This window comes from Ruditapes philippinarum, unplaced genomic scaffold, assembly GCF_026571515.1.
Source record: "Ruditapes philippinarum isolate M1 unplaced genomic scaffold, ASM2657151v2 ctg3551_1_1_1_1, whole genome shotgun sequence".
Taxonomy (NCBI): domain Eukaryota; kingdom Metazoa; phylum Mollusca; class Bivalvia; order Venerida; family Veneridae; genus Ruditapes; species Ruditapes philippinarum.
In genome coordinates this window covers 185941-212456 of record NW_026856213.1, presented here as the reverse complement: position 1 = coordinate 212456, position 26516 = coordinate 185941, and the positions used below count along the sequence as shown (strand labels likewise).

Genomic DNA, 26516 nt, shown 5'->3' with positions numbered 1-26516 from the left:
AGTTGGATATTTGAAAACCTTCGAAAGAAATGAAAATATCATCAAACAGCTGAGAATAGCAGACAAAATTATAACATTACTGATACGAGGTACGTCAACATCACGATGCCTTTATCACATGACTTTTTATGATGTGGGGTGAGATAGCAGAAAACCAATAGTCAAATTGGTCAAGTATTTATTTTCATAAAATGCCTCTTTAAAACTTCATCATTTATATGGGATTATGTGTAGAGCCAGCTCAATCAAGTGAGTTATTCATAAAATTGTTTACAAGTGAAGCAGTCTGAATATATGATTATCTAAACAAGTTGTTTCACTTTACTGAGTGGAAAAAATACTGTTTTCTGACACAAATAAATAAAAACAAAACATTTTAAAGTGACCTTATGCCCACCAAATTGTAAATAGTAAGACTACAGATAAAAATCAAAATAATTTTACCTTTAGTGATAATTATTTTCAACAAGATATTTTGCTTTACAAAATTTTATCAATAGCACGCTTGATACATGGACATTTTTATAAATATCATTTGTTATGTATAAGTGATTTCAAATGATAAAAAGAGTGGGACAGTCTTTTTACATGTAGGTCATTTTGATACATTTTACATTATCAATTATTGGTCAATCACAATTAAAAAGTCAACCTTTAAAATAGCTAATTCCGCTCAACCAACAACGACAAATGAGCATTATGTCACTTTAAGTATAGGTTATTGACTTGAATGAGCAGGCTTTTCAATTTAACTTATTATAATCAATGCATTTTTAAGAAAGAAATTAAATAAAATCTTAACACGACCGACTTTTTTTATCGGTTTCGGCGCATGCAGATCATAAAATGTCAAGTGGTATAGGCACCGTGAACGTTAACTATTAAAACAGCTGCCATGCTGCACTTGACAAATGCTTTAAAAAGTTTAATTCATCGAAAGAAAATACATGAACTTCTTCATTTCTTAATTTGATAATGATAATAATGACAATCATATATGAAGAACTTATGTTGTCCGATGTGGTTGTTGTTATTTACAATGCTGATAATGGTGATGATTACTTTTAATGCTTGGTTTAATAGCCTTGGCTGCGATCGCGATGCCAGCGGTCATGCCACCTTTACTAGCCGGTATGAGAATAGCATCAAGATTAGGAACGTCTTCTAAAAACTCTAATGCGATACTCCCCTGAAATATAAAGTATCAAAAAGCAGTAAGTTGTTTTTAAATAATAAAAAAGAAATCCCTGGAAGGGGATTTAGTTCAAAATTGTAAAAAGAGATCTTGAATCTTGCATTTGTTGACATATATCATATTATTTTTTAAAAAAAAACTCGTCAAAAATATATTATAAAGCTTACCATGGGATAGCTTTACAATAATTTATTGAACTCGTTTGATAAACAAAATTACATATATCTAATTAATATGGTAACACATGTAATATACATTATATACAGAAAGAAAAGATTTTCAAACGTATTACGCACACAGTAAATTCATGAAATTGAAATCGCGAATTCGTGAAGTTGCAATCGTGAAATCGTGAAGTTGCAATCGAGAATTCACGATGTTAAGATTGTGAACTCACGAAGATGAAATTGGGAATTCATGAAGTTGAAATGTCCCTTAACCGTCAACTCGTAGTTATATCATGATTTCAGACCCGAGATGATGGGTACAAAAAACTAACCGGAAGTACTAAATTATTGACGCTACAAGTAGCTCGAGGTTTTATTAAAAGATAATCACCGGAAATTGTCAAATTATGAAATTTTAACGAGAAATATGTTTGGGAAATGAAATATACAAAATAATAGTATCAATGTCAATGGATTACCAGATGAATAAGATGAATAACCGTTCATGAAACATACCGGTATTCAATTTGATTACTTTTAAGGTACATGTACACAATAATATTATGCTTCCACTGCAGTTTATTCATTCTTTAATTTAAATTAGACATATTCTGTAAGAATTTCACAGATTTTACTATTTTTTGTGATTGAAATATTTTACTCAAGGATGAGCGTAATGAGCATAGTATATCTTTTACTATTCATCACTCACCTGTCCTGCAATGATGTCATAATGATCTGCTGATGGAATGATTTCGTAGTTATTTTCTTCCGCAAAGCGCTTGGACGTTTCTTCCCTGTATTGTACATGGTACATATATTGTCCAAAAATTACACACATTAACGTATTTATCTATATATTAGAAAATACATCAACAGGTTACTTATATAAAATAAAAGTTTTTTTTTCAATAATGTAAATATTATCCTGCTTATCCCCCTTCCTTATCTTTTTTAATATGTTCAGTACAAATACATCTTATGTATGTTTATCTTTAATGCTTTTCCATAACATTTGATAAATATATTGCACCAATAATATTTAGAAAAATATCCCAGGAAACCTCGAAGTTAGCGTCGGTTCGCACAGGATGACATCTGCTCCATAACTTTTAATTGCACGTATTTTGACGACTGGTGTATCCTTTGGTGTAACTATAGTGCATTTCAGTCCCCGCATTTTTGCCACCCAGGCTAATGCTAGGCCATGATTACCACTACTATCCGCAGTCTATAATGATTCAAGATAAAAATTGTTTAACAAAACGGTATATTTTATTATTTACTCATAAAATTGAATGTAAAAATATTGATGGTTAAAAATACATATTTTCATATTCGCATTTTCCCAGTAACAAAATTAATTTTCAATACAGTGAAACATATTTTATGGAATTGTACTGCTATAATTCCGGATTACTTTCTTTTAAACTGATAGATGAATGATGAATATTGTTTTCATGATAAAAAATGATCTTTTATCTATAAACACGGGACTTTTAGTTTTACTGGTGGTGGGAAAATTATCATATTTATTTCCATACCACTCGATGAAAATACATTCCGTATGAATAGAAATGGAAAAAGAAAAATTGAATATCATCTCTATATATTAATATAATTAAAACAATGATGTTACTCTAATGGCAAAAGAAATGTAAAAAAGGTTAGTAATTAAATTAATACTCAGTTTCAGTAAATTGAAAAGACTGGTCAAATTTCGAATATGCTAAGAATATTGGTGTAAATCTATATAACTTTTGCTTAAAACTTTACCTCTTAATATACAATGCAATATGCACTTGACTTACCACGCCTTTAATTTGGTCCTTTGATCCCTCTAACTTAAATATCTAAAAAGCAAATAATATCATACTGAGATCAAACATTGGCGTATTAACCCTGGAGTCAGTCGTTAAAGTATGAAAGCAAAGATCAACAAGGCAGAGCGACGTTCATAGAATACAGATTCCAACAGATTTCGCCATAGAGAGGTATCGCAACGAGCAAAACAATTAGAGGACATACAGCATGGGACATTAAATGGGCGTATCAATAATGATAAGGAAATCCATAGATTCCTGAACGATGTGATTGTTAAAATGGTTGGAAAAGGTAATTAAATAAATTGAGTCGGGCAAGAAAATAAAAAATTTGAAATTGAAAAATACAGAAGGCAGATGAAGGAATGGATATACCATGGACGATAAACTTAATGAAATAGAGAAAAAACAAATGTTTTTTTTACAAAACAGGCCATACTCAATACAATACTGCAGAGACCGCACAAAGACCAACAAAAAATCTCTTTAATTGTTTTTAAAAAAGATGTTGCTCGTCTTCTAGTAAAGATGTTATGAAAATGACATTTTGTTAAGCAAATGATACGGTTAAAACCAACAAAATAATGGACAACTAATCCCATATGACTTCTGAATCAGTAGAGAGAGACAAAATTAATGACCATAAGTCTAAATACCACGTAGAAAAGAGATTGGACCAACAACCAAACAAAAACCTATAAAGACCGCATATAGACCAACAACGATCTTTTAAATTGTTAAATTAAAGGTGCATTGTGTTGTTTATCTTGAAGAAAATTGACCAACTGACTTGTTATAGACTTTCAGTTCTTTGTCATAAAACTAAAGTAGAATCAACACACAGCGAATGTCACTTTCCTTACTTGATCTTCACTTTTATATTCTAAATGTTAGCCGTTTACCATTAATAATGCAATATGCATGTATATCAATAACATTGTTTTGATACTGATATATATAAGTGATTAAAGAATACCGAAGCATTTTCATGTATTAAACTTTACAGATGGTACAACCTATCTTATAAATTTTGATGTATTCAAATCTTGTTTTGTCATAAAGTGTTTAAAATGGATTCATTTAACTATACAAGGTAAAACTGATATTTACTATTGTTGAATAGACATGAATTTTTTACATTAAATGAATAAATAAAATGAAACTTACAGCATTCAGGGCTCCTCTAACTTTGAAACTACCAGTCTTCTGTAGGTTTTCCGCTTTGAAATAAAACTTTTTTCCCGCCCCATATTCTCGGTCAAAAGTCTCAGAAGTCAGTACAGGCGTGCGGTGGATATGTGGACGAATGCGGTTGTGTGCATCTATTATATCCTTTATGGTCACCGGGAAAGTGTCAACTGGCATACTGGCAAATAGATAAACAATCAAATGTGTGCCACTATTACAAACAAACATTTCTTTGATATACTAGACTAAAAAACATATATATTACAAAATTAAAGAGAGAAATGTATCTTAACCGTCAAACAATGGAAATGGTCCTCACAAAGATGGTGTGAGGATACTGCTACCTAATTCTGCTTCTGTTTTGCTTATTGGTTCGCCCAACTATAAATTCTGTATCCTAAAATGACTGAATAACCCTCCTTGTATCAATTTGCTTCGTTTTTTACATTTGAAAATTATCGTCCAAGTCTAAGAAATCTAACTTAAAAAGAGAAAGTATTTCAGAGATATGCGAAGTTACAATAAGTGAATAAAAATGTTGTTGTTCTGTGCAAACTATGGTCAAACTTAACCTAAGTACTTATATATTTTTACAGTGAACTCGCGTAGAAATATCCTATGTCAAACAATGAGCGACTCGCCTAAAATGTGTTATTATCAAAGTAACGGACGACAGGCCGCCGTCTAAAAGGACTTGGTTTGAGCGACTTTTAGTTCTGTTGAAGAATGTGAATGACTCGTAACCATAAAGAGTTTTAGAGGCAACGAGCAACTCGCGCAGAAGAATGTTAGCACAACAGAGTGTAAAACAACAACAACTCCAGTATCGACGTGTAGTTTCATTGTATTCTTCCAACTCGCATAGAAAATTAATATTTGATGCAATAACAACAACACAAAAAGACTGAAAGTTGATAAAAAAAAACTTAAGCACCAAAAATGCCTCAACAACACATATACAGTATACAGCTTCATATCAGCAATCACGACAGTATCAAACTTCATTGAAATCTGAAAATGGTATGTTCATTTAACAAGTTTTTGACTAATACTATAGAGGCAACATGTTTTAAAATGCACCATAAAATCATATAATATATAAGCATTATCTAACATCAAAGAGCATATTATATAATCTTTATCAAACATAAGTAATCAAATAATGATTGTCTAGTATGATAAGTTTCATTTCAACTGTTTTATTACTATTTTTCTATAGTGTACAATAAATTATATTATTGTAGAATTGGTATAAACTATAAAGTTCTCTCAGTACTCTAAGTTATTTTTGCTTGCAAATAACACTAATTTCTATGGAAACCAATGAATATGGCAATTATTAATTCTATCAACTGTATAACTGTCTATAATTCAAATTTTTAAACTTTTGACAACTTTGTTAAGAAACTGTTAATTCTATCAGTCTTTGGTAGCTATGCCTAACAAAATAAAAAATGTCACAATACAGTTTTCATGGAACACAAAAGATACATATGAAAATACTATGCACTACTTGTAAAGTAAAATCAAATACAAAATTTAAAAACATTATTTGTCTATCAACCTCTTTCAAGTCTCTATAACTTTTATAGTATTGTTTTTTTTTTCAAATAGTCTGGTAGATGTCTTTCCATACAGAATTCTGTCACTGAAAGAAAATAGTGTTTCTCTATTTTTGATTTTACCCATCTTCAAAACTTGAATTTAAATTTTTCACTTTGGTAAATAGTGTAACACTCATTTAAAAAGATGAATTATTGTACTTTATTTTAATAAAAAAGTAATACATTGTATTTTATCATATTAAGATTTATTATGCCTTCCACTTGTATTTAAAATGATTTGAGGTATTTTATGACCTCCACTTGTATTTAAAATGATTTGAGGTATTATTATGACCTCCACTAAATTAAATACTTATGAACACAATTATATCAGTCTACTCCTGCACTTCCAGTGGGCACAATCTACTTATTGGACGCGTTATTTCTTTACCATTCATAAGAACGTCTGCAACACGTACACGTCCATCTTGACCGTGATGAACACGAATAATTCGACCCAATGGCCAACGTCCCCTTGGTGTATCTGGTTGAACAACAATAACAACATCATTTGGTTGTAAATCTCTTTGTACACTGAACCATAGTTTACGAGATGATAACGTAGCTAGCCATTCCTTTAGCCGAAGATGCCAGAAATGGCGTACACATTCCTGCAAACGTCTCCAGCGTTTTCGGGGATCAAACTTGGTGTAGTCTACAGATTCAGGAGCAAACTCCCCACATATTTGTCCAAAAAGGAAATGATTTGAAGTCAGTGGTACAATGTCCGATGGGTTAGCGGACTGATACGTAAGCGGTCTTGAGTTAATCAACGACTCTGCTCCAATGAAAGCTGTCATTAGTTCTTCATCACGTATGTCTGCACTATGAAGAATTGAAAAAAATGCTCGTTTAACTGCTTTGATCATGATTTCATGAGCCCCAACACAATATTGTGCACCAGGTGGATTAAAATCCCACTGAATTTCGTTATCAACCGTCCTACGTTTAATTTCAGAATGATCTAACGCACTAACCAACTCTTTTAATTCTTTAATTTCCCCTTCAATGTTAGTACCATTGTCAGATCTCATTGTTACAGGTAGTCCACGACGACTAACATATCGATAAAAAGCATTGAGAAATGAACTTGTATCAAGTTTATAAGCCATTTCAAGGTGAACAGCTCTTGTCGCAAGGCAGGTGAATAAACATAAATAACGTTTTTCTCTAACTTTTCCACGTCCTTGAATTGTTTTGAAAGGTCCATCATAGTCGACTGCTGTATTTGCAAATGCTCTCATTGGCATACCTATTCTAGCTGCTGGTAATGGTGACATAATTTGTTCGGCAGGTTTCGCTTTATTAATCCTACATATTGTACATTTCTTTTCAATTTCTGAAATTACTTCTCTTGCAGCAATTATCCAGTATTGAGTAGACAATAATGAAAGTGCGTAATAAGTTACACTATGTTTACCTTTCGCATGGTAACATTTTACGATTAATTCTGTCACAAAGCTATTTCTCGGTAGTAATATTGGATAACGACAATCATATGACACAAATTCAGCAAACATTAGTCTTCCTTCACATCTCAATATACTTTCAATGTCAATTTTAGGATTCAGTTTGATCAGTTTACTTTTATTTGAAATTGCTTTCTTATTCGATTAACATTTGTAGTCATCTTTGAAAATTGTTTTTTTGACAGTTGATTAGTATCGCAACTTCAGGATCGTGTACTTCAGATACATCCAGTTCACCAGAATTTCTATCAGACTTCATGCGTTTGCAGTTTTCAATAAAACGTTTTACCCAAGCATATACATGAACCAATTTGCTCCAATTTGAATAGTTTTTTGGATGCAGTCTGAAATTTTCATTAACAGTGTCATGAAATTGATGTTTTGTAAGAAAATTTGAAATTCAAGTTTATTCAACTGAGATTTCTTAATTTCAGAGTCATTACTTGTAATCTGTTCAGCATTTACAGTAGGCTATTTTGATTCATCTTCTAGCAGAAATTCTGGTCCATTCCACCACATATCATTATCTTTCAAAGCTTTCACTGAACTTCCACGACTAACGATATCAGCAAGGTTGTCGATACCATTCACATGACGCCACTGAACTGGTTTTGTTTAACCAACCCTATTTGCTGCAAAAGGTTTGAACAATAAGCTCCTATTCTTCTCCTATCCAGTGTTATACATTCATGCTATCTATCCATAATGTACAATTCTCTATGTTTATATTTAGTGCAGTACAAACAGCTACAGTTAATTTCATACACAGTACTGCAGCTAAAAGTTCAAGTCTTGGAATGCTAACAGTTTTCACAGGAGCTACTTTACTTTTGGACGCAACAAATCTCATCAATATGTCCTGATTTTTTTTTCACAACGTGCATATACAACTGCTTCATAGGATTTCTCGGAAGCATCTCCAAAAGCATGTAAAGTCAGATTCTTCACAGATGAGTATGACACAGGACTTATACATCTTGGAACTCTAAAGCACTCTAATTCATCTAGCTCATCATACCAACTTCTTAAAGATAGAGCAATTTCTGTGGGAACAAGTTCATCCCATTCTATTCCAGCTACCCACTTGCATCAAAGTTTTTGCTCTTATTATGTATGGCGCAATGAATCCATGGGGATCAAAAATTGAAGCTATTTTCTTTAATATAATTCTTTTGGTTAATTTCATATCACTTTCATCTGTTTTTTTTTTCAAGTTAAATGTGAAACAGTCTACATTTACTGTTGGTAGTTCATTTTTATGTAATTCAACTTTTGAAGCTCTATTTTCAGCTGGAATATTATTTACCACTTCAGGTGAATTTGACAACCATTTAAAAGCAAACATGTTAGCTTTTGACCATAGTTCAGATAGTTGATGATATAGCTCTATCCCATCTTCAGGTGTAGCAACAGAATCCATGTTGTCATCCATGTATGTTGACTTCAGGATTACTTCTGAAGCTCGAGGAAATTCATTCCTACACAATTCTGCGTTTTTTCGAGCCACTAACTGTGCTAGAAAAGGCGATGTGTTTACGCCGAACACCAGTGAATTAAATTGATAGCAAATTGGCTCGTCTAATTCCGACGAAACCTGTGATAAGGGCGACCTTTTGGGCAAAGTCCCACTCTCATATACATTTCTTCTATGTCACAGATAAAACCGACTTGTTCTTTGCGAAATCTTAACAGTACATTGAACAGTTCATATTGAAGTTTTGGTCCAGGATTTATGGCATCATTTAAACAAATATTGTTATATTTTGCTGCGGTTCTAACTTTTGTAGTTCAAGATCCATTTTTGTCATAGGAAAGTGTGGCAAGTACCAAGCAGAATATTCATTGTTTATTTCATTATTGCTGATTTTGGAAATGTACCCTTTTTCCAAATATTTTTGTATGGTGATTTCATATTCAATTTTTACAGTTTCATTCTTAGCTAACTTCTTTTCCGTATTTTTCAATCATTTCAAGGCAGCTTCATAATTACACACATCATCAAGTTCAGTTTTTCTCCCATTCCTAGGAATGGACACTTGGTATTTTACTGACTCCTCCAATTTTAATGCACTTTCCACAAATTTCATGATTTTATCATCTTCTGAGGTATATGGATTTTCATTTGTAGGGACCTTTTCTAATTCCTAAAATCTCTCAATAGTTTTCTCTAGTTTCATGTTATTTTGAAAATATGTATTGTATGTTGAATCATTCTGACTTTCAATAATTCCGACACAGGTCCAGCCTAGTGGAGTTAATCTGGCGACTGGTTCTCCCGGTTCTCCAACTATTTCATGCAAGGCGCAATGCAGGTTAGCATAATCTATTCCAATTTGACCATTTACACTTTCTAACAAGAAATTTACTGGAGTAGTTTCAATTTGTTCGTGCTGTCCATTCATTACATTTACTGTCATTGTATGTGAATAACTATAACAAGTCTAACCCTAGTTCCGCAGCTACATCAGAGTTTATGTATGTCTTCGAACTCCCATCATCGAGAAGAGCATTTACTGTCAGTTTTTTATCCTTGTGTTTAACAACAACAGGTACTGTTCTAAGCGCAACTTTTACATTTGTTGGCGTATTTTGATGATAATTTCTGTTTGAGTTTTGTGGAAAGGATCTTGGTTGTTCAGCTGTGGAAGTAAATTTTCAATTTTTTCACTATGTAACAATCTATTATGGTTTTTCTTACAGTCATTGATACCACATTGCTTCCTCTTATTACACTTATTTCCAGCATAACTACTTCCTTGGCATCTAAAACACAAGTTTAATTGCTTAGCCTTTTCCCATCTTTGTTCTGGAGACAACTATTTGAATTTAGAACAATGATAGATTTCATGATCTCTGGATGAACACATTTTACATACTGGAGAGTATTTTCCATTTGCTTGATTTGGTCTGTTATCTTGAAAATGCGTATAAATGTTTGATTTTTTCTTATTTGGAGTTGTACTTTTATCTTCCAGACCATTTCTAGTTTCATGAGCAATTGTCATGAATTCAGACTCTTTGTTAATCCATGCACTTAATTCTTTAACTGATTCTTTTTGTCCTTTTTCAAATAAATGACGTTGATACCTGATTATCATACTTTCAGGTAATTTCTTCAATAACTGCTGGTACATATACCCTGATTGCATACATGTATCTTCAATGTCATTTTCTCGTATATTGATGATAGCAATATCCAACAAATCAGCAAATGTTTCGACTAAACTAGAATTTTCACTTCTTATGGTTGGAAATTTCATCAAGGAATTTACTAATTAATCTTTTCTTTCCTCCATATTTTCTGTCCAACCTTTCTTTTCCCTAACATAGGCGATGACAGTGTGTCAAAGCCCCCTTGAATTGCTTCTAAAGCTTCACCTTTTAAATATTGTCTCATTTGCAGAAATTTGTATTCTCCACTAGACTCAGTACTGTCTATACATGCAGTGAGTTTTCAAGTCATTATCCAATTGTTTTTTAGTACCTTTTGTCTTGTCCGATCTTTTTCATCCTCAGATGATTCACTTTCTGAACTTGAAGATTCATCCTTTTTACTAATAACTTTATGATACTGATTGACAATTTCACTGTAAGACTCTTCTATAGTGTCTATTTCTTTCATGGTTAAGGACATTTCTTTTGTTTTCTCTTGATTCTTATACTCATTTAAACTATTTACAACTTCATCCATTTCACTTTCAACAGCATCCAATAACTCTTTTTCCATATCTCTTATCTCTTTTATTGACATGTCTTTGTCTGTAATACAATCCTTTAATTTATTCCTGGTTCTAGTGAATTTAGTTTTATTCCTTGCTTTCCTCATTTTTAATTCCATAATAGTTGATTCTTGAGCATGGGACAATTCACCGTCTGTTCCGTCGTCTTTTTTAGCCATGATTTATGTTTTTCACAATGGATCTAATGTTTACACGTGATAAATGTTCATTTGGTTCTTGGTACGAAAATACAAAATACAGAATACAAAGTCTGATTTTTTCGTTATTACTCGCATTTCAGTAAAGTACATCTATTTCCACCTATATACACTTGTTCTAACCTCGCTCTGCTACCATTTTGTTAACTATAAACTATAATAACGATAAAATAAACGACTACTTGTCTATTTTCTTCTTTATTTTTATTTTACGAATTGTATACATAACGTACAATGTGCGCAGCAGTCCGGATAATACCCAAATCACACAATGAGCGGAAACTACAGAAAAGAATGAACGAAAAGAATTTACCGAAAGAGCATTATATAAACCAGAACGGGCCTTTGTTTTAAGTTAAATTTGAAATACAATTATCTTCAGCTCAACGAAAGAATACATTTCTCTTGTACTCATAAACTTTTTAAACAATTGATGTAATCTCAATTATAAACCATAAGTTTAGAATAGTCTGTTTGATAAATAACCGATGCAATGGTGAATTTATATAATTAACATGAACATTTCTGCATCAGAACTCCTAAATTAGACGTCGCGAATGCAAAATCTATTGGGAATATTCTCTTTTTATTCTCATACTTAAATGCTTTTATAAAGGTGATTTCAAGTTATTGTCAGTCGGAAAGAGTAAGTTTAGTATAATCTAAAGCGTAAAGTACATAAAATGTGATTTAATATTTGATATTTATAACAGATATAAAAGAAAATAAAGCAGAACTAACAATTCAATGATCCAAAAGTGCATACTAAAGTTATCTGCTTAAAATGTCATTAGAGGACTCTTTCAATAAAACATCAGGGTAAGATAAAATTTTATTACCCATGTATTACATATTATTACACAATTGGTTCTATACACTTCCTTTGATTATGTGGATAGGCAAGTTGGTTAGTGTTCAACAGATGAACACATGACCGGTTGTTTTCTTTCAACAAGTTTACAATGTCATTCAACCGTGACGTTTTATAGTATGACGTCATTAATAATCTTAAAATTATGATAACGGTTATTTTAAAACTTTAACATGTACCTATCTTGTCAATATTTGGAATAAGTTCGTGAAGTGAGAAATAGGGAGGCGTGCATTTTCCTACATGTTGAGCATGTGTTACGATAAGCTGGACAAGAGTGTTATTCGCTACCTATCTAGGAAATTTTCTTAACATTTCAAGATTTTGTGAAATTCCTAAAAAAATTAAGTGGCTTTTAAATTTTCTGTTTGGCATCATAATCAAATCGGATAAAGGATTAAATCGGGTGAGGTGAAAACTAATTACATGTTCATAAACATGCAGTATCACATGTTCTGACAATTTGCATCGCTTCTACAGAGTAGTGTCGACGCGTAGAGGGATCACTTCTCCGTCGTCTGTCTGTCTGTCCATCCGTCATAAAACTTGTCCTTGAATACAAAACATGCTTTGCCCCTGTTAATGATATTTTGTGTCTCCTGCTACACTGCAGCTGCCTGATGCAATGGGCTATATTGAGGCGACACATGTCATCACTGATCACTCTTGTTTCTGACTGATAATTTATTTCAATTCAATATGTTGTATCTCTCTTTATTTTTTAAATGAACTATTTCAAGAAGAATTAAGTACACCTCTTTTCTTGTTTATCGATATATTTCCACATCTTTTACATCAGTGATCTCAATATTTTTCAAGGATCGCAAGGAGAATTCCTTAAAAATCATCTTTTCCATATCTCTTTATGACAATCAATTTTTTGCTTTTGTTAAAAGCTAAAAAAAAAGCTATTTTATATAATTTTATGCTTAATTGTCTTCATCTAACTTGAAATAATTTATGAACTTCTACTACATTTCTATGGAGGGCGATGATCTTTTACCCTACACAAATTGCCCATGCGCGAGAAAATACTACATTTGGTCGATTTTCCATAGAAACGAACAGCGTCGTAAATAGGTCTGTATAATTACAAATTAGAAATAATTGCATCAATTATACTTTTTTACTTGCGGTTTCTAAAAAAATAATAATTAGTACATAAAATATGTGGCTTTTAATTATTTGTTTATATATAAAATATTACTAAATTCAAATTGACACGATTTACAATATAGTGACACAAGGCAGTCTGTAGGAGGGCTTTATCTCTTGCTGCAGTACTTTTTTTAACCTTTGACCGATCTTTAAATATGACCGTGACCTTTGTAAATAGAACTAGGTTTTGAGCTATGCGCATCATCTTATAATGGTAAGTAGTTATGCCAAGTTTTTTCATAAACTCCCAGTAAATTAATATTTATGGATCTGAAACAAAGTATGGATTATTTTCTATTTGACATTTTAGTGCGAATTTGACATTGTGACAGCGACCTGATTGTTGCACTCTGTACATCGATTTATAATGGTGATCATTTGCATCAATGTATTTAAAAGACTATTCAGTAGTTGAAACCTTGCGGTGCGGACAACAAAAATTGAAGGGAATTTATATTTGACCTTGACCTTTCGGTGTGTAACCAGGATTTTGCGTTCGATTATGGTGATTATTTGTACCAAGTAATTTTAGAACTTTTCAGCAGTTTAGAAGTTATTGCGCTGTTTTGAATTTAGAACACTCTGATTGAAGTTAAGCGATTTCATTGTCAAAATTTAAAAATGAGTTACCAATAGTATAGAGTCTGGTTTGAACCTGGTATGAGCCTGATAAAAGTTTTCATGCTAGCCTGTCTTTATACTGGTTAAAAAATTAAACAACTGAGATTTGTTTCAAAGTTTAAGAGTTTAAACTATGTTTTATAATACATGTACATTGTATAATCACTCCATTATATGACTAAAGAAAGAAAAGTATTTCAACAAAACCTTTAGATAACATTATATACTATTATGTAAAACCAGCATTTTTTACATAAATGACCCAGTAATAAATGTATTTTATTTCAATTTACGGTGTACCATTTCAAAACGTCAGAGAATGTTATAATTTAATCATTAATGTATGGTGTAAAAAATGAATATATAGTATTTCAGTGTTTTCTATTTGTACTGTCCACGTTTTTAGCTTAATCCTCAATAAAAATTGAATCCACAGGGCATGTCTTACATATGCAACAAAGATTTTAAGGCACTTTTGGTGTTCTGAAAAATAAGATGTTGGGGAAATAAACATTTTCCAGGTGTATTAAAACCACACGGACTCGAATAATTTCATGTGTGCACAAATCTAATTTAAAAATTTTAATTACACAATATACAATATGAGAAACATCTAGAGAGTGGTGTGGTCTTTGCCTTTCAAAGATGACGGACAAAAAGACTGAAAACGTAATATTAAGTTAAATAATGTTATTGTAATAGTTTGGAAAACTGTAAACCATTATTTGTTTTTATGTAATGTAAATATGTTATTTCCGTCATGGTAACTTTGTGATTAACATGTATTTGTATTTGCCAATTAACAAAATAATTTTTTTATTTGACTTGACTAGTAAAACACATTATGATTATAAAATATTAAATTATTCGGTTTACGATCTCATTCCAAACGCTGTATGAGCCAAACCATGACAAAACCAAGTTCGTTTGTGACCAGAATGGATCCAGGACAGCCTGCGCACATGCGCAGTCTGACCATGATCCATGTTGTTCGCTTTAAACACTCTATTACAGGTAAAGAAACTGATAGCGTATAGCATGGATCCTGATCAGACTGCGCAGATGCATGACAAAACCAACATAGTGTTTTGTGACACTGATCCAGACAGCTGACTGCGCATCTGACCAGGATCCATTGTCGTCAGACTCATAAAAATAGAAACTTATGCGACAATGGATCTGATCAGACTGCAGATGCGAGTGTGTCCATGCTGTATAACGCCTATTGTTGTCAGGCATGTCTACTTTACTTCTACAGTTAATCGAGCTAGTTATATGAATGACGGATTGTAATACAGGTCGCTAGTTCGACTCGGATGCCGACATTTCCTGTACTGACCGGGACATCAGTCTTGCAAAATGAATGCTATACAAACCGCATTGTTTAACATTGTTATTGTTTGGTCAGATATGACAAGTGTGATAATTATTTTATCTCTAAATTATACGTTTGAATAAAGAGATTCTGAAAAACGAATTAAAAATAATTTTAACTAGCGATTCCGAGCCATAAGGTTCGACTTCGCTAAATGAAGCATCTGGACATTTCACTCGTGGCTATCAACACTGATATATTTTTTTCCATACCACTCGATACAAATAAATCTTGTATTCATAGAAATAAAAACTTGAATATCCTCTTTATGAATTTTTTGTTCAAGGTTTAATCTTTCCTATTATGATATGACAGATGTCGCAAAATATGAATTATTAATACGTGACACATTTCAATGAAATGTAAAAGGAGTTTGTTTGCAATCTAATTTTCGGCTGCTGCACAAAACATTTTATTCATGAAACACAATTTCTCTGTTATTCAGTTTTTGAGGGAGAGAAAAAATCCCTTTTAATCATAATTATAAAATTTTGAATATTTTGGTTTACGATAAACAGTTCAAATTCCAATTAAATTAATTCATATGTTAGAAACACATTTGCATTTTTATTGCATTTGTATTAAAACACTATAAACTTCCATTTGCCAGCAAGGCTTAATAGGGATTGCATTGAATTTTTTATACATAGGTAGCTGGCCCGATCCTCGGACGAGCCGAATTATCTCCATGACCATCGAGTCGTTTGTGTCTCACCGCTGATTCAGACTTCACCGCTGATTCAGACTTCACTGCTGATTCACACCAGCGCTGATTCAGACACAACCGCTGATTCAGACACCACCGCTGATTCAGACACAACCGCTGATTCAGACACAACCGCTGATTCAGACACAACCGCTGATTCAGACACAACCGCTGATTCAGACACCACCGCTGATTCAGACACCACCGCTGATTCAGACACAGCCACTGATTCAGACACCAACGCTGATTCAAACACAACCACTGATTCAGACACTTCACTGATTCAGACACCACCGCTGATTCAAACACAACCGCTGATTCAGACACTCCACTGATTCAGACACCACCGCTGATTCAGACACCACCGCTGATTCAGACACCACCGCTGATTCAGACACAACCGCTGATTCAGACACCACCGCTGATTCAGGCACCACCGCTGATTCAGGCACCAACGCTGATTCTGACACCACCGCTGATTCAGACACTAACGGTGATTCTTACACCAAATAAAATTAGTAGTGTTTCACTTACGGAGAAATAAATAATGACTGGCTAGTAATTCAGGAAAGCACATTAAGTAGACTGACTAAATAGCTGTTGAAATTGACTTATAAAAATATAAACAAACAAATAAATTTGTAGAAAAGAAACAAGTGTAAAGGTGTTGTTATGTTTCAAAAGTGTCCCTTGATAAAATAACAATGATAGATACATGCATTGAAATTAAAATTTACCTTACCTGAAAACGGAAAAAAATATTCCTAAAGATTTCTTAATAAACCTTTTTGAAATAACAAGGTATTCTCAAATAAATACACTTTTTGTAAAAATATCTAAACGTTTAAATCAAAATTTTACCATAAAACCATAAGTGCAATATGATCCGTCAATTTCCTTTTTTAATACACTTATATATGTAAATATCTATATATATAATCAGCATAACGTTTATGTTGTGAACTATATATCATTTATATAAATTTATATATATATTTATATATATATTCAAGTAAATATAAATCTATAATATATATCTATTATATTGATAATTTCCCTTGTGTGTTTAAAATGATATTACTATTACATAGGAACGTTTGTGACACCACCGCAGTGCATCCTTTAAACACTTTTCAAACAAAATAACTTAGCACCTGCTTACGATAATGATTGTTGTGCCGTGTACAATAAATGTTTATTAATTTACAAAAATATCATAAAAATGATTTGTATTGATAATAAGGAGTATTTTATTGTTAGTGAAATATTGTGTGGAAAGTATCTATAAACTATATAGACTAAGGATAACAGGCCGTTTGAATTGTATAAATTGTAGTACATGTAGTTTGAATTCAGAAACACAAAATATGGATACATTTCAAAGTCTGCCTTAAATCTGAGGTCTGAAGTACCTTAAAGTAATTTATCATTAACTTACAAATAGCCCCATCACAAATGTAACATCTGTAACAATAAGTTGCAGGACACATTTGTAAGTTTAACTTTCCATTCCTCAAGTGTTGTACTATAAATTTGTAAAGTGTGTAGCTCAGACAGATTCTTTGGTTTGCTTGTACCTGTTTCGATCACAAAAAAGTGACACTGATATAATAATGACCCCTTTTTTATTATACTTGCAAAAGTTGTCCCAACCCCTTCTTTATTATATTTACAAAAGTTGTCCCAAAATGTCGTAGACAACATTATTTTCCATTGAACCTGAAGTTATTCCTTTGTAAATTTAACTCTAAAAGGACGTTATTAAGAAAAGCCCTCCCCTTTGCAGACGACATCCCAAAAGTAGCCAATTATTACAAAGAATATATTACATGTTCATCAGCCAGATCGATATAAAATTATCATTTTAATGTAGATATTAAGAAATAGTAACGTTTTAATTACGAAAAAAGCTGAAAAAAGGACGCCCATTTTTTTAACCAAGGAAGGCAAGTCTGTATTGCATATTCGATTGCAGTAGGTTGTTTCCCATATTCAAAGTTTTAAGTAAAGAGGCATCTTACAATAAAGAAAAATAAGTATCAAGAAAATGAAATAGACAACTTTTTTGTTTTTTCTCTATGTCGCTTCTATACTTCATGTATACCTATATTGCTATATATTTTGTTTTAAGATGCCAAAAAAGTACACTGCAAATGACCTGATGAAAGCTATTTCGGCAGTTAAAATGAAGCAACACTATTTTCTGACCACGTCAAAATTCCGAACATTAGAACCAAAAAGGGCCTAGAGAAACAGCTAACAAAAGAAGAGACAGATGAGCTGGTGAATTATGTACTTTACATGTCTGGACAATGTTTTCCTCTCACATGAAAGATGGTGCTGGAAATGAACAGATGCTTATGTTTGTTATTTCAAACTTACAGGCAATAATATATTCCAAAAAAGGAATTGACAAAATATTCCCTCATAATACAGGTCAAAACAATTCTTTCACTTTAAAATTGAACGTTGCAAGTCTCTCTCTCACAGGCACGCACCGCACGCACGCACACACACATGCACGCGCACGCACGCGCACGCACACGCACGCGCACACACACACATACATACATACATACATACATACATACATACATACATACATACATACATACATACGTACCCACAACTTGCATTCTGGAAGCCGGAAAGTCGGGACAGATGCAGAATGTAAAACAAAAAGTTTTAGATGATTTTTGTTATATTTTGAATTGACATCTTAAAAACACAAGTCATTAGCAAGCCATCTTATGTGTGTTGAGAGATGAAAAATGTGTCAAGAGACAGTACAATCGTAAAAGAACATATTTGCAATTTGCGCTATGCTTTAATTCAAAAACTGTAAATGTGAAATATATTTGATCCCTAGTATATTCACATGTGTCACATTTTTTTTTATTTGTCAAAGTTCACGTTATGTATGTTACTGTAAAGTATCAGACGTACGAAAAATAAATCCGACTGACTGATTTTTGAAACTGTTTAAAAATCTAAATTGCAAAATAACTTGTCTTTTATAAGTACTAATGACATAAATGAAGATAAATGTTATGGACAGGTAATAATAAAATTTAAAAAATCTTTTTTTACGTTCCGTTTCTTCAAGCTTAAAGTAACAAATAAAGGTTTTCTAACACGCCCTACACTACAATATATCAAACACATAGGGGCAAGCGCAATATTATATGATAATAGTTTGAAAATTAAAAAAAACATATCTTGTAGATCATATAAATATCTTCGAAACTATGTCATTATGTCATACTAATTATGATTTATATTTGTTAAATTTGAAGGTTTTATGTTCAGTTCAGTTCAGTCCAGTTTATTCAGCAAATCGGCATATTAACATGCCTTTGGCCAGTTTAACATTTTGCAAAGCGAAGAATATGGCCAAGACAACATAAACATATAAACAGTACATAATACAGACGCTTATATTAGCGCATCTTTACGCTTTATTTGTATAACGCAAATCACTCCACGTCAAAACATATTCATGGCCGTGCAATACTATATGTACAGAGTCGCAAAAACAGCACGGTATGTGATAAATAAGAATAAGTAGTAATAGAAAGCATATTTTCCGTATTTTCAGGTATGTCCGTCCGTCTGATAGCAATATAATATTCGCTCTTTTGAACCGATGAAAGGACATTGAAACTGCTTGGCAAAAATGTTACAATAATGGCACGATGTGTAGGTCAAAGTCAAGGTAAGACTTAATCATTATGTATGAACCTCAAAATTTTGCGTCCGCTCTTTTTAACCGAAAGATGGATATAAAAAACTATTCAGCAGAAATGTTACTTACAATGAGATAATGTGCCGAAAACAGGTTTCTACTTCGGCAGATCGAAATTGAACCTGTCATTGGGGAAGGCTGGGGTCATTTGATTAATATATACTAATATGGGTAAACACATTTAAGATGTGAAGCTTTGTGTGCCGTTTTGTACGATATTGGTCACCTTTAAGAGATTATTTACACATGATTTTATACATGAGAAACTACATTGCCCATAGCTTAGATATTTCGCAAGCAACATTGCCTTGTGGACGTTTACAAAATTGATATTAATAATGTCATTGTGTCTATATTGGCCCCTTCTAAGGGTCCCTTAGTTAAAGGCATATATTAAACATTACCTTAAAGTCTAATGTGTGTATCTAAATACCCAAAGGTTGAATATTAAGCATGAAGCATTGCCGTGTGGACATCAACAAAACTATTTTAAATCATGCTCCTTGAGTCGATATTGGCCCCGCCCTAGGGTCACTTAATTAAGTTAAAATTATATACGAAATAACATTCTAAGTCTTATTGTCAGATATTGCAATACCCAGAACTTAGATATTTGGCATAGAGCATTACTCAGTTGACCTCTAGAAAGGTTTCAGGAAAAATTCGCCTAGGGTCAATTGGTATGAATAAATATAAAATCATTTGTGTGTGGGGGATGGGGGGCGTTGTCATGAATTGGTTTCTCCCTTAAACAAAATATCGAAACACATATTTATTCGGACTTACACACGTACACGTATTGCCCTATCTATGCGGTTCCTGTTCATCATTTATTAAGTACGAACATTTACACTTTTTTTGTTGAATGAACGAACGATTAATTTCAATAATATTTACATGGCAGACTAAGTGTCACTGAAACATTTCAAAACATAAATCAAGATAGACCTTGAGATTCGTTCTGAACTCATTGAAGTTGTAATCTTGAATTAATGAAGTTGAAATTGTGAATTTGTGAATTCTGTACACTAAAATTGTGAATTCTTGGGCCCGAGAATTCAAGAACCCTGAATCACAGACAACATGCACTCGTAAATTATTATTTGAAACTTTAATTTTCTGATCAACTCAACATTCAGCTTTCAGAGTTAACTGATATCATAAAATAAGTGGTTTAATTTTATTAATATAACATGTCACAACTTCGGAATGAATTATGAGATATACAAACGTGAATGGTCTTACACTTCAATATACAAAATTAAATGTCATATTTCAAAAGAGTGCACAAACTTTATTCCAAAAGATTTATTACTCCCACGAGTTTGAACCTTAAAATAGTGTACGTCTTTACATAAACCTTTTATCCGTTAATATAAAACTTTTTCTTTGGCGACATGACTACCTCCTTCACGACAGAACTGTCTCGCAGAATAAATATCGAATAAAGTTTTAGTTCTGATTTTGATTTTCATTGCATTGTTGATGTAACATCTACTTCAAACATATTCGTATTTGATCTTGATTGCTATTTAAATGGGAGGGAGAATAAGACAATAGCATTAGTTTTATGACGAAACAGTCTATTTCGACGCTTAATTCGCTAAATGGTTAACGTCACCACCACCACTTCAGCCAAAGAATAAATTCACTAGTTTTACGTTCCCTTGTAGCTTTAATTAAAATTACGGGAAAAAGCATTCTTCTATTTTGATATTCTATGCAGAATTTACAAAAATAAACAAAAAACAACATTCATTAAGACAACAGTTTAACTCTAAAAGAGGTAGCTCTGTTATTGGGTTAATACTTTCAAGTCGTTGTTTAATGGAATAAATTTCAATTATTTGACTGGAGATATAAACAAAGAAATCTCAAAAAAAAAAAAAAAAAAAAATTCTTATTGCAATTTCATTCAACAGATAATTTTTATACCCGATAACACATTTTATAAATAAGGATTTCTCGTTCTTTCACTGAAATCTTACAACAAAAATAAACAATTTCTTAAAATACTTTTAAATGAAATATTGATGAAATAAAATTCATTTTTTCATTTTCCGTATTTTCACTGTAAAATTTATTTTTCACTGCAGTAAAGCATATTTTCCGTATTTTCACTGGTGTCTTGTCGGACTTCTTTCTACATATTTAGCCAATACACAAAATTTAAGGGGAAGCCTTTCAAGTTGTAGAAAATAGAAAAAAAGGTATATTATAAACAGAAAATTCAAGATTTTTCTATAAAAACAGGATTCATTTTCATCTTGTGATTGAAAATTATAATATTTCACTCATAGCTACTGCCACTCATGACCTATATATTTTCGTACCACACGATGAAAATAAATCCTGTATTTATAGAAGAAAACTTGAGTTTCCTCTATTTATTACATATATGTACATATAAATGAAATATTGATGGAATAAAATGTGTTCTTTTTTATTTTCCGTATTTTCACTGTAAAAATTAATTTTCAATGCAGTGAAACATATTTTCGTATTTTCACTGGTGTCTTCTCGGACTAATTTCTTCTAGATTCAGTCAATACACAAAATTTAGGGAAATTCATTAATATTGTAATGTCTAAAATGTGATAAAATGTATATAATTAACAGAAAACTCAAGTATTGTCAATATAAATACAAAATTTATCCTCATCTTGAGGTATGAAATTTAATTTTTCACTCGTGGTTACCGCAACTCATGAACTATTTACTTTCTTACCTCTCGATGAAAATTAATCCTGTATATAAAAAAGAAATGAAACCCAATAGTAGAAAGATTGTTTTGAGCCATTGTTGTAGTTAAATTGAAAGATTAGTTAACAATAAAAACACATTTTTCTTTCAAGTTTTGTTTTAAATTATTATTATATAAATGTAATATTCAATATTCTTACTTTGAAACTTTATCCATAACGTCCTTTTCCTTTATAAGGCACTTATTTTGTCTACTTAAAGGATTGGTAATTTAAATTGAATCTACAATATTGAGTTTCTATTATATAATGGCTTTATATTCAAAGTGATATTATGTTAAGAAACGATCCTATACTACTTCGTAGTATTTTAAACGCATTCACCAAACAAAATGACTTGACAAAACATAAAGTCAATCAATGCATGACGTTTTTAAATATGAAGCATAATAGGCATTATACGAAATATCGTGTTTTATTAATGCAGTTTATTAGAGGGGAGACAACCCTGGTATGTAATAAAGTTTTCATATTTATACTATTCATCTCCCTTTACAAGTCAGGTGTTTTCTGAAAGGTAATAGTTTTTATGTGTTTGGGTCGTCAGACAAAACATTATTTATTTTATTATAAGTTTCCATTTTCCGACTTAATTACAAGTTTTGTTTAAGTATGTTACTGTGATGATGGTCAATCTATTGTTTACAAGTATTTATTATGAAACAAAATGGATGCTTATAATAATAATAATTTTGTTTTCAAATTTATTAATTTGTAACTTTAATATCCCTTTAATGTGTTGTAAATTACTACAATTAAAAATACATATTCTTCATATTAATATAAACTACTTTCTTGTAAATTACTACAATTTATAAAATATGTATTCTTCACATTAATATAAAGCTACTTTGTTGTAAATTACTACAGTTCATGAACTATGTATTCTTCATATTAATATAAACTCCTTTTTTTGTAAATTAGTACAATTTATATAATATGTATTCTTTATATTCATATAAACTACTTTGTTGTAAACTACTACAATTTATAAAATATGTATTCTTCATATTAATATAAACTACTTTTTTGTAAATTACTACAAGTTATAAATTATGTATTCTTCATATTAATATAAAGATTGCCTCCTTCTCACGTAGATATTTATTTGAATCATTACTGATCAAACAAAAAAAAAAGCTTTGAAATTTTAGAATATTCACCTCTTTGAAATTTCTGTGACAGTGAGGCCTTCTTGTCTGGCTCATTTAAGGACTGAATCCGTAAAAGTGCATAAGATTCCTACCTTCAGTCTCTTAATTAATATGAATATATTTTATCAGTGGAAACAATTTAATTGAAGATCAAATTTGTTTGGAGTGTGCATTTGATGGTCCGCCTGCATCATGTTGTATTTGAAAAAAACATGATGAGGTATAAATATTGGGTCTTTGACTTTTTCAGTGTATAAAAGTAATGCAAAATTAGTGACTGTCACATGGTCACTGTTTCACAAAAGTACACATTGATACACTTGGGAGGCAGGGCTGATTTATTCAATTGGAAATGATTTATGGTGGTCTATGCACAAGCTGGAGAAAAACGAAATCTAAAAATTTGAACATTAGATATCTCATTAATTGGTTTGTAAAATGTAAAAATAATAATAAGGAAAATCTAATGAAATAAAATCATAATAAAAATAATAGTCTAGAAATAAATAGTAAATAATTAGAAATAATTAGAATAATTAGAATGAATAAATAAATAAATAAAATTTTTGCATTGCCTAGAATTAACAGCTTTTGTTTTTTTCTCGTCCTTCCTGCCAAATGTTTACTATACATTGTAGAAGAAATTGCATTGTCATAAAAGAATAATATATTTAAGTATTTAAGGTACATGTATATTAAATGATGTCATTGATAAATATAAAACATTATAATAAAAAAATGATAATAGATTAATATTCAGTTGGTCTTATTCCGTAACAAAATTAATAAAGTGTAACATGTGTCTGAGAGCAAAAACATAAATTCAGGAAAAAAATTTATATATTGAATTTTTCAAATTTTCCTTGCATAAAAAATCTGATTTAAAGCAATTAAGGGATACTATCACCATGACAAACCTTTGTAGCGATATCCTTTTCAACTAAATTAGAAAACATTAATAGAAAATTAAACTAAAGAAAGAAAAATAAAACAAGAAAACTGATGATGATTATAATAATAATAAAAAATATTTAATTATAACATATCTCAGAATAGTAAATTAATAATTGTAGAAATAAATAAATGAATGAATAAATAAGGAAAAATAGATAAACAAATAAAAAATAAATAAAAGTTTTTATATATAAATAAATAAAGAAAAATAATTGCAAAGTAATATTTACAAGTTATAAAAATTATAATTAGAAAAAAAAATAAGACAGAAAAAATAAAACATTATCAGCATGAGTCCTTGGCCAGATTTATTTTTGTCTATGGTTTGCATTTGATGTTTTTAACGTGGGATGAATGGTTCCCACTATTTTCCAAGCCTGCGTGCTTTACCGATTTCATACTTTCCTTTATGACGGGACTCTTGTGCCTCTTGATTAACTCGTTTCTTGGCCATTTGTCAGCACGTTGTCTCTTTTTCAAAATATAATTTTAATTGATTATATCTGAATTAACATATTAAGCTTCCAATATCCAGAGCAATTTATGTCACTTCCGACTGTCCGCAGTAAAATCAGCCATATAGGCTTTAGTCATGTAATATTACATTTTATGTACATGTAATTGTCAATCTTATACTACATGTATTTCCAATTGTCTTAAATATTTAATGTTCTAATACAGCCATAGACAGACAAAATACTGCCAAACTTAATTTGCCTCAGTTAAACATTATCAACCAAAGAAAGAGTTGTTTTTTATTGTTCCCTCTGCTAATAATCTGTATTAAATCAATATCACACATTTTCTATTTAAGCATATTTCCTCATTGATTTTCTATATTTCAAGTTTTATACGTATAAATGTTGATTAACTATTAAATTACTATAGTCGCTCTACCAGTGTACATAGGATGGTGAAAAGATAGCAGATTTGCAATATCTCTGCGTGTTCAAAAATATAATCCATCAGTAAATATTACTTTTTATCCAGTAAGTTGATTTACTTATGTACAAACTGGAACTTTACAATTTAAATATGTTGCATGGAAAAGTACACCAAGCATGTGTAGTGTGTACTAAATTCTTTGATGTCTTTCGTCTCGAATCATCCAAATGATTGTTAAGTTTAACTTCCGGTCTGTCTGCTGGCGCGCCGTCCATCGCAATTTGGTCTGTCCTATCGCACAATATTATTCCTTACATAAATGCGTCTCTTCTTTTCTTTTAAATTGCTTAGCATGCATTTCAACGAAAAGAAAAACCCAGCTAAATTTTGAAGTCTGAAACCTTATTCTAGTGTTATAGAGGGTATGATAAAATTACAAGAGTTGCTTAATATGTAATGCAATATTCAGTATATTTTCTTATTTAGCTCGTGATTCTTGTGTTTTAAATCTGTGCTATGCTACATCGTGTGTGTAATATACAGATTAGGAATTTTTTTCGCATTTAAAATTCCATACATGAGTAACTTCATGTATGATATGGCTGGTAAACACTCAGTTGAAAGCGCTCATATACGGGCTTACATATTAACTCGAGCGAAAATAATATCTGCTATAATTGATTAATTGTTTAAATTGATTTTTACAATATTTATTACATCAATGAAGTATCTCATTCAATTGTTTCGAGATGGATGCATACCTGAGTCAATTAAAGATGCCTGTAAGTTAGTTGAAACGCTCCATTCTTATTGATCTATAAAGTCAAGCTTATCATTAACATAGATGCCAGACTTTCACTTACCTGCAAGAATATCAAAAGGGTCAACCCATACGATTCTGA

General features: G+C 31.3%; 1 protein-coding gene across 3 annotated transcripts in view; it reads right to left on the bottom strand.

The window, feature by feature from the left end:
- Positions 1-22929, bottom strand: part of LOC132745816 (probable serine racemase) — a 28863-nt gene extending 5934 nt beyond the window's left edge. Inside the window, exons 1-6 of one of the 3 annotated variants that reach the window (XM_060734798.1) lie at positions 22763-22929; positions 4353-4551; positions 3174-3215; positions 2427-2593; positions 2075-2159; positions 1063-1189 (exon numbers count right to left, since the gene is read on the bottom strand). In XM_060734798.1, the coding sequence (XP_060590781.1) occupies positions 1063-1189; positions 2075-2159; positions 2427-2593; positions 3174-3215; positions 4353-4551; positions 22763-22779 (637 nt within the window). In that variant the 5' untranslated portion in view covers positions 22780-22929. Of the gene's footprint in view, positions 1-1062; positions 1190-2074; positions 2160-2426; positions 2594-3173; positions 3216-4352; positions 4552-16856; positions 16987-22762 lie in introns of those variants that run through there. The other 2 variants (XM_060734799.1, XM_060734800.1) reach the window with 2 other exon arrangements.
- Positions 22930-26516: the final 3587 nt, after the last annotated feature.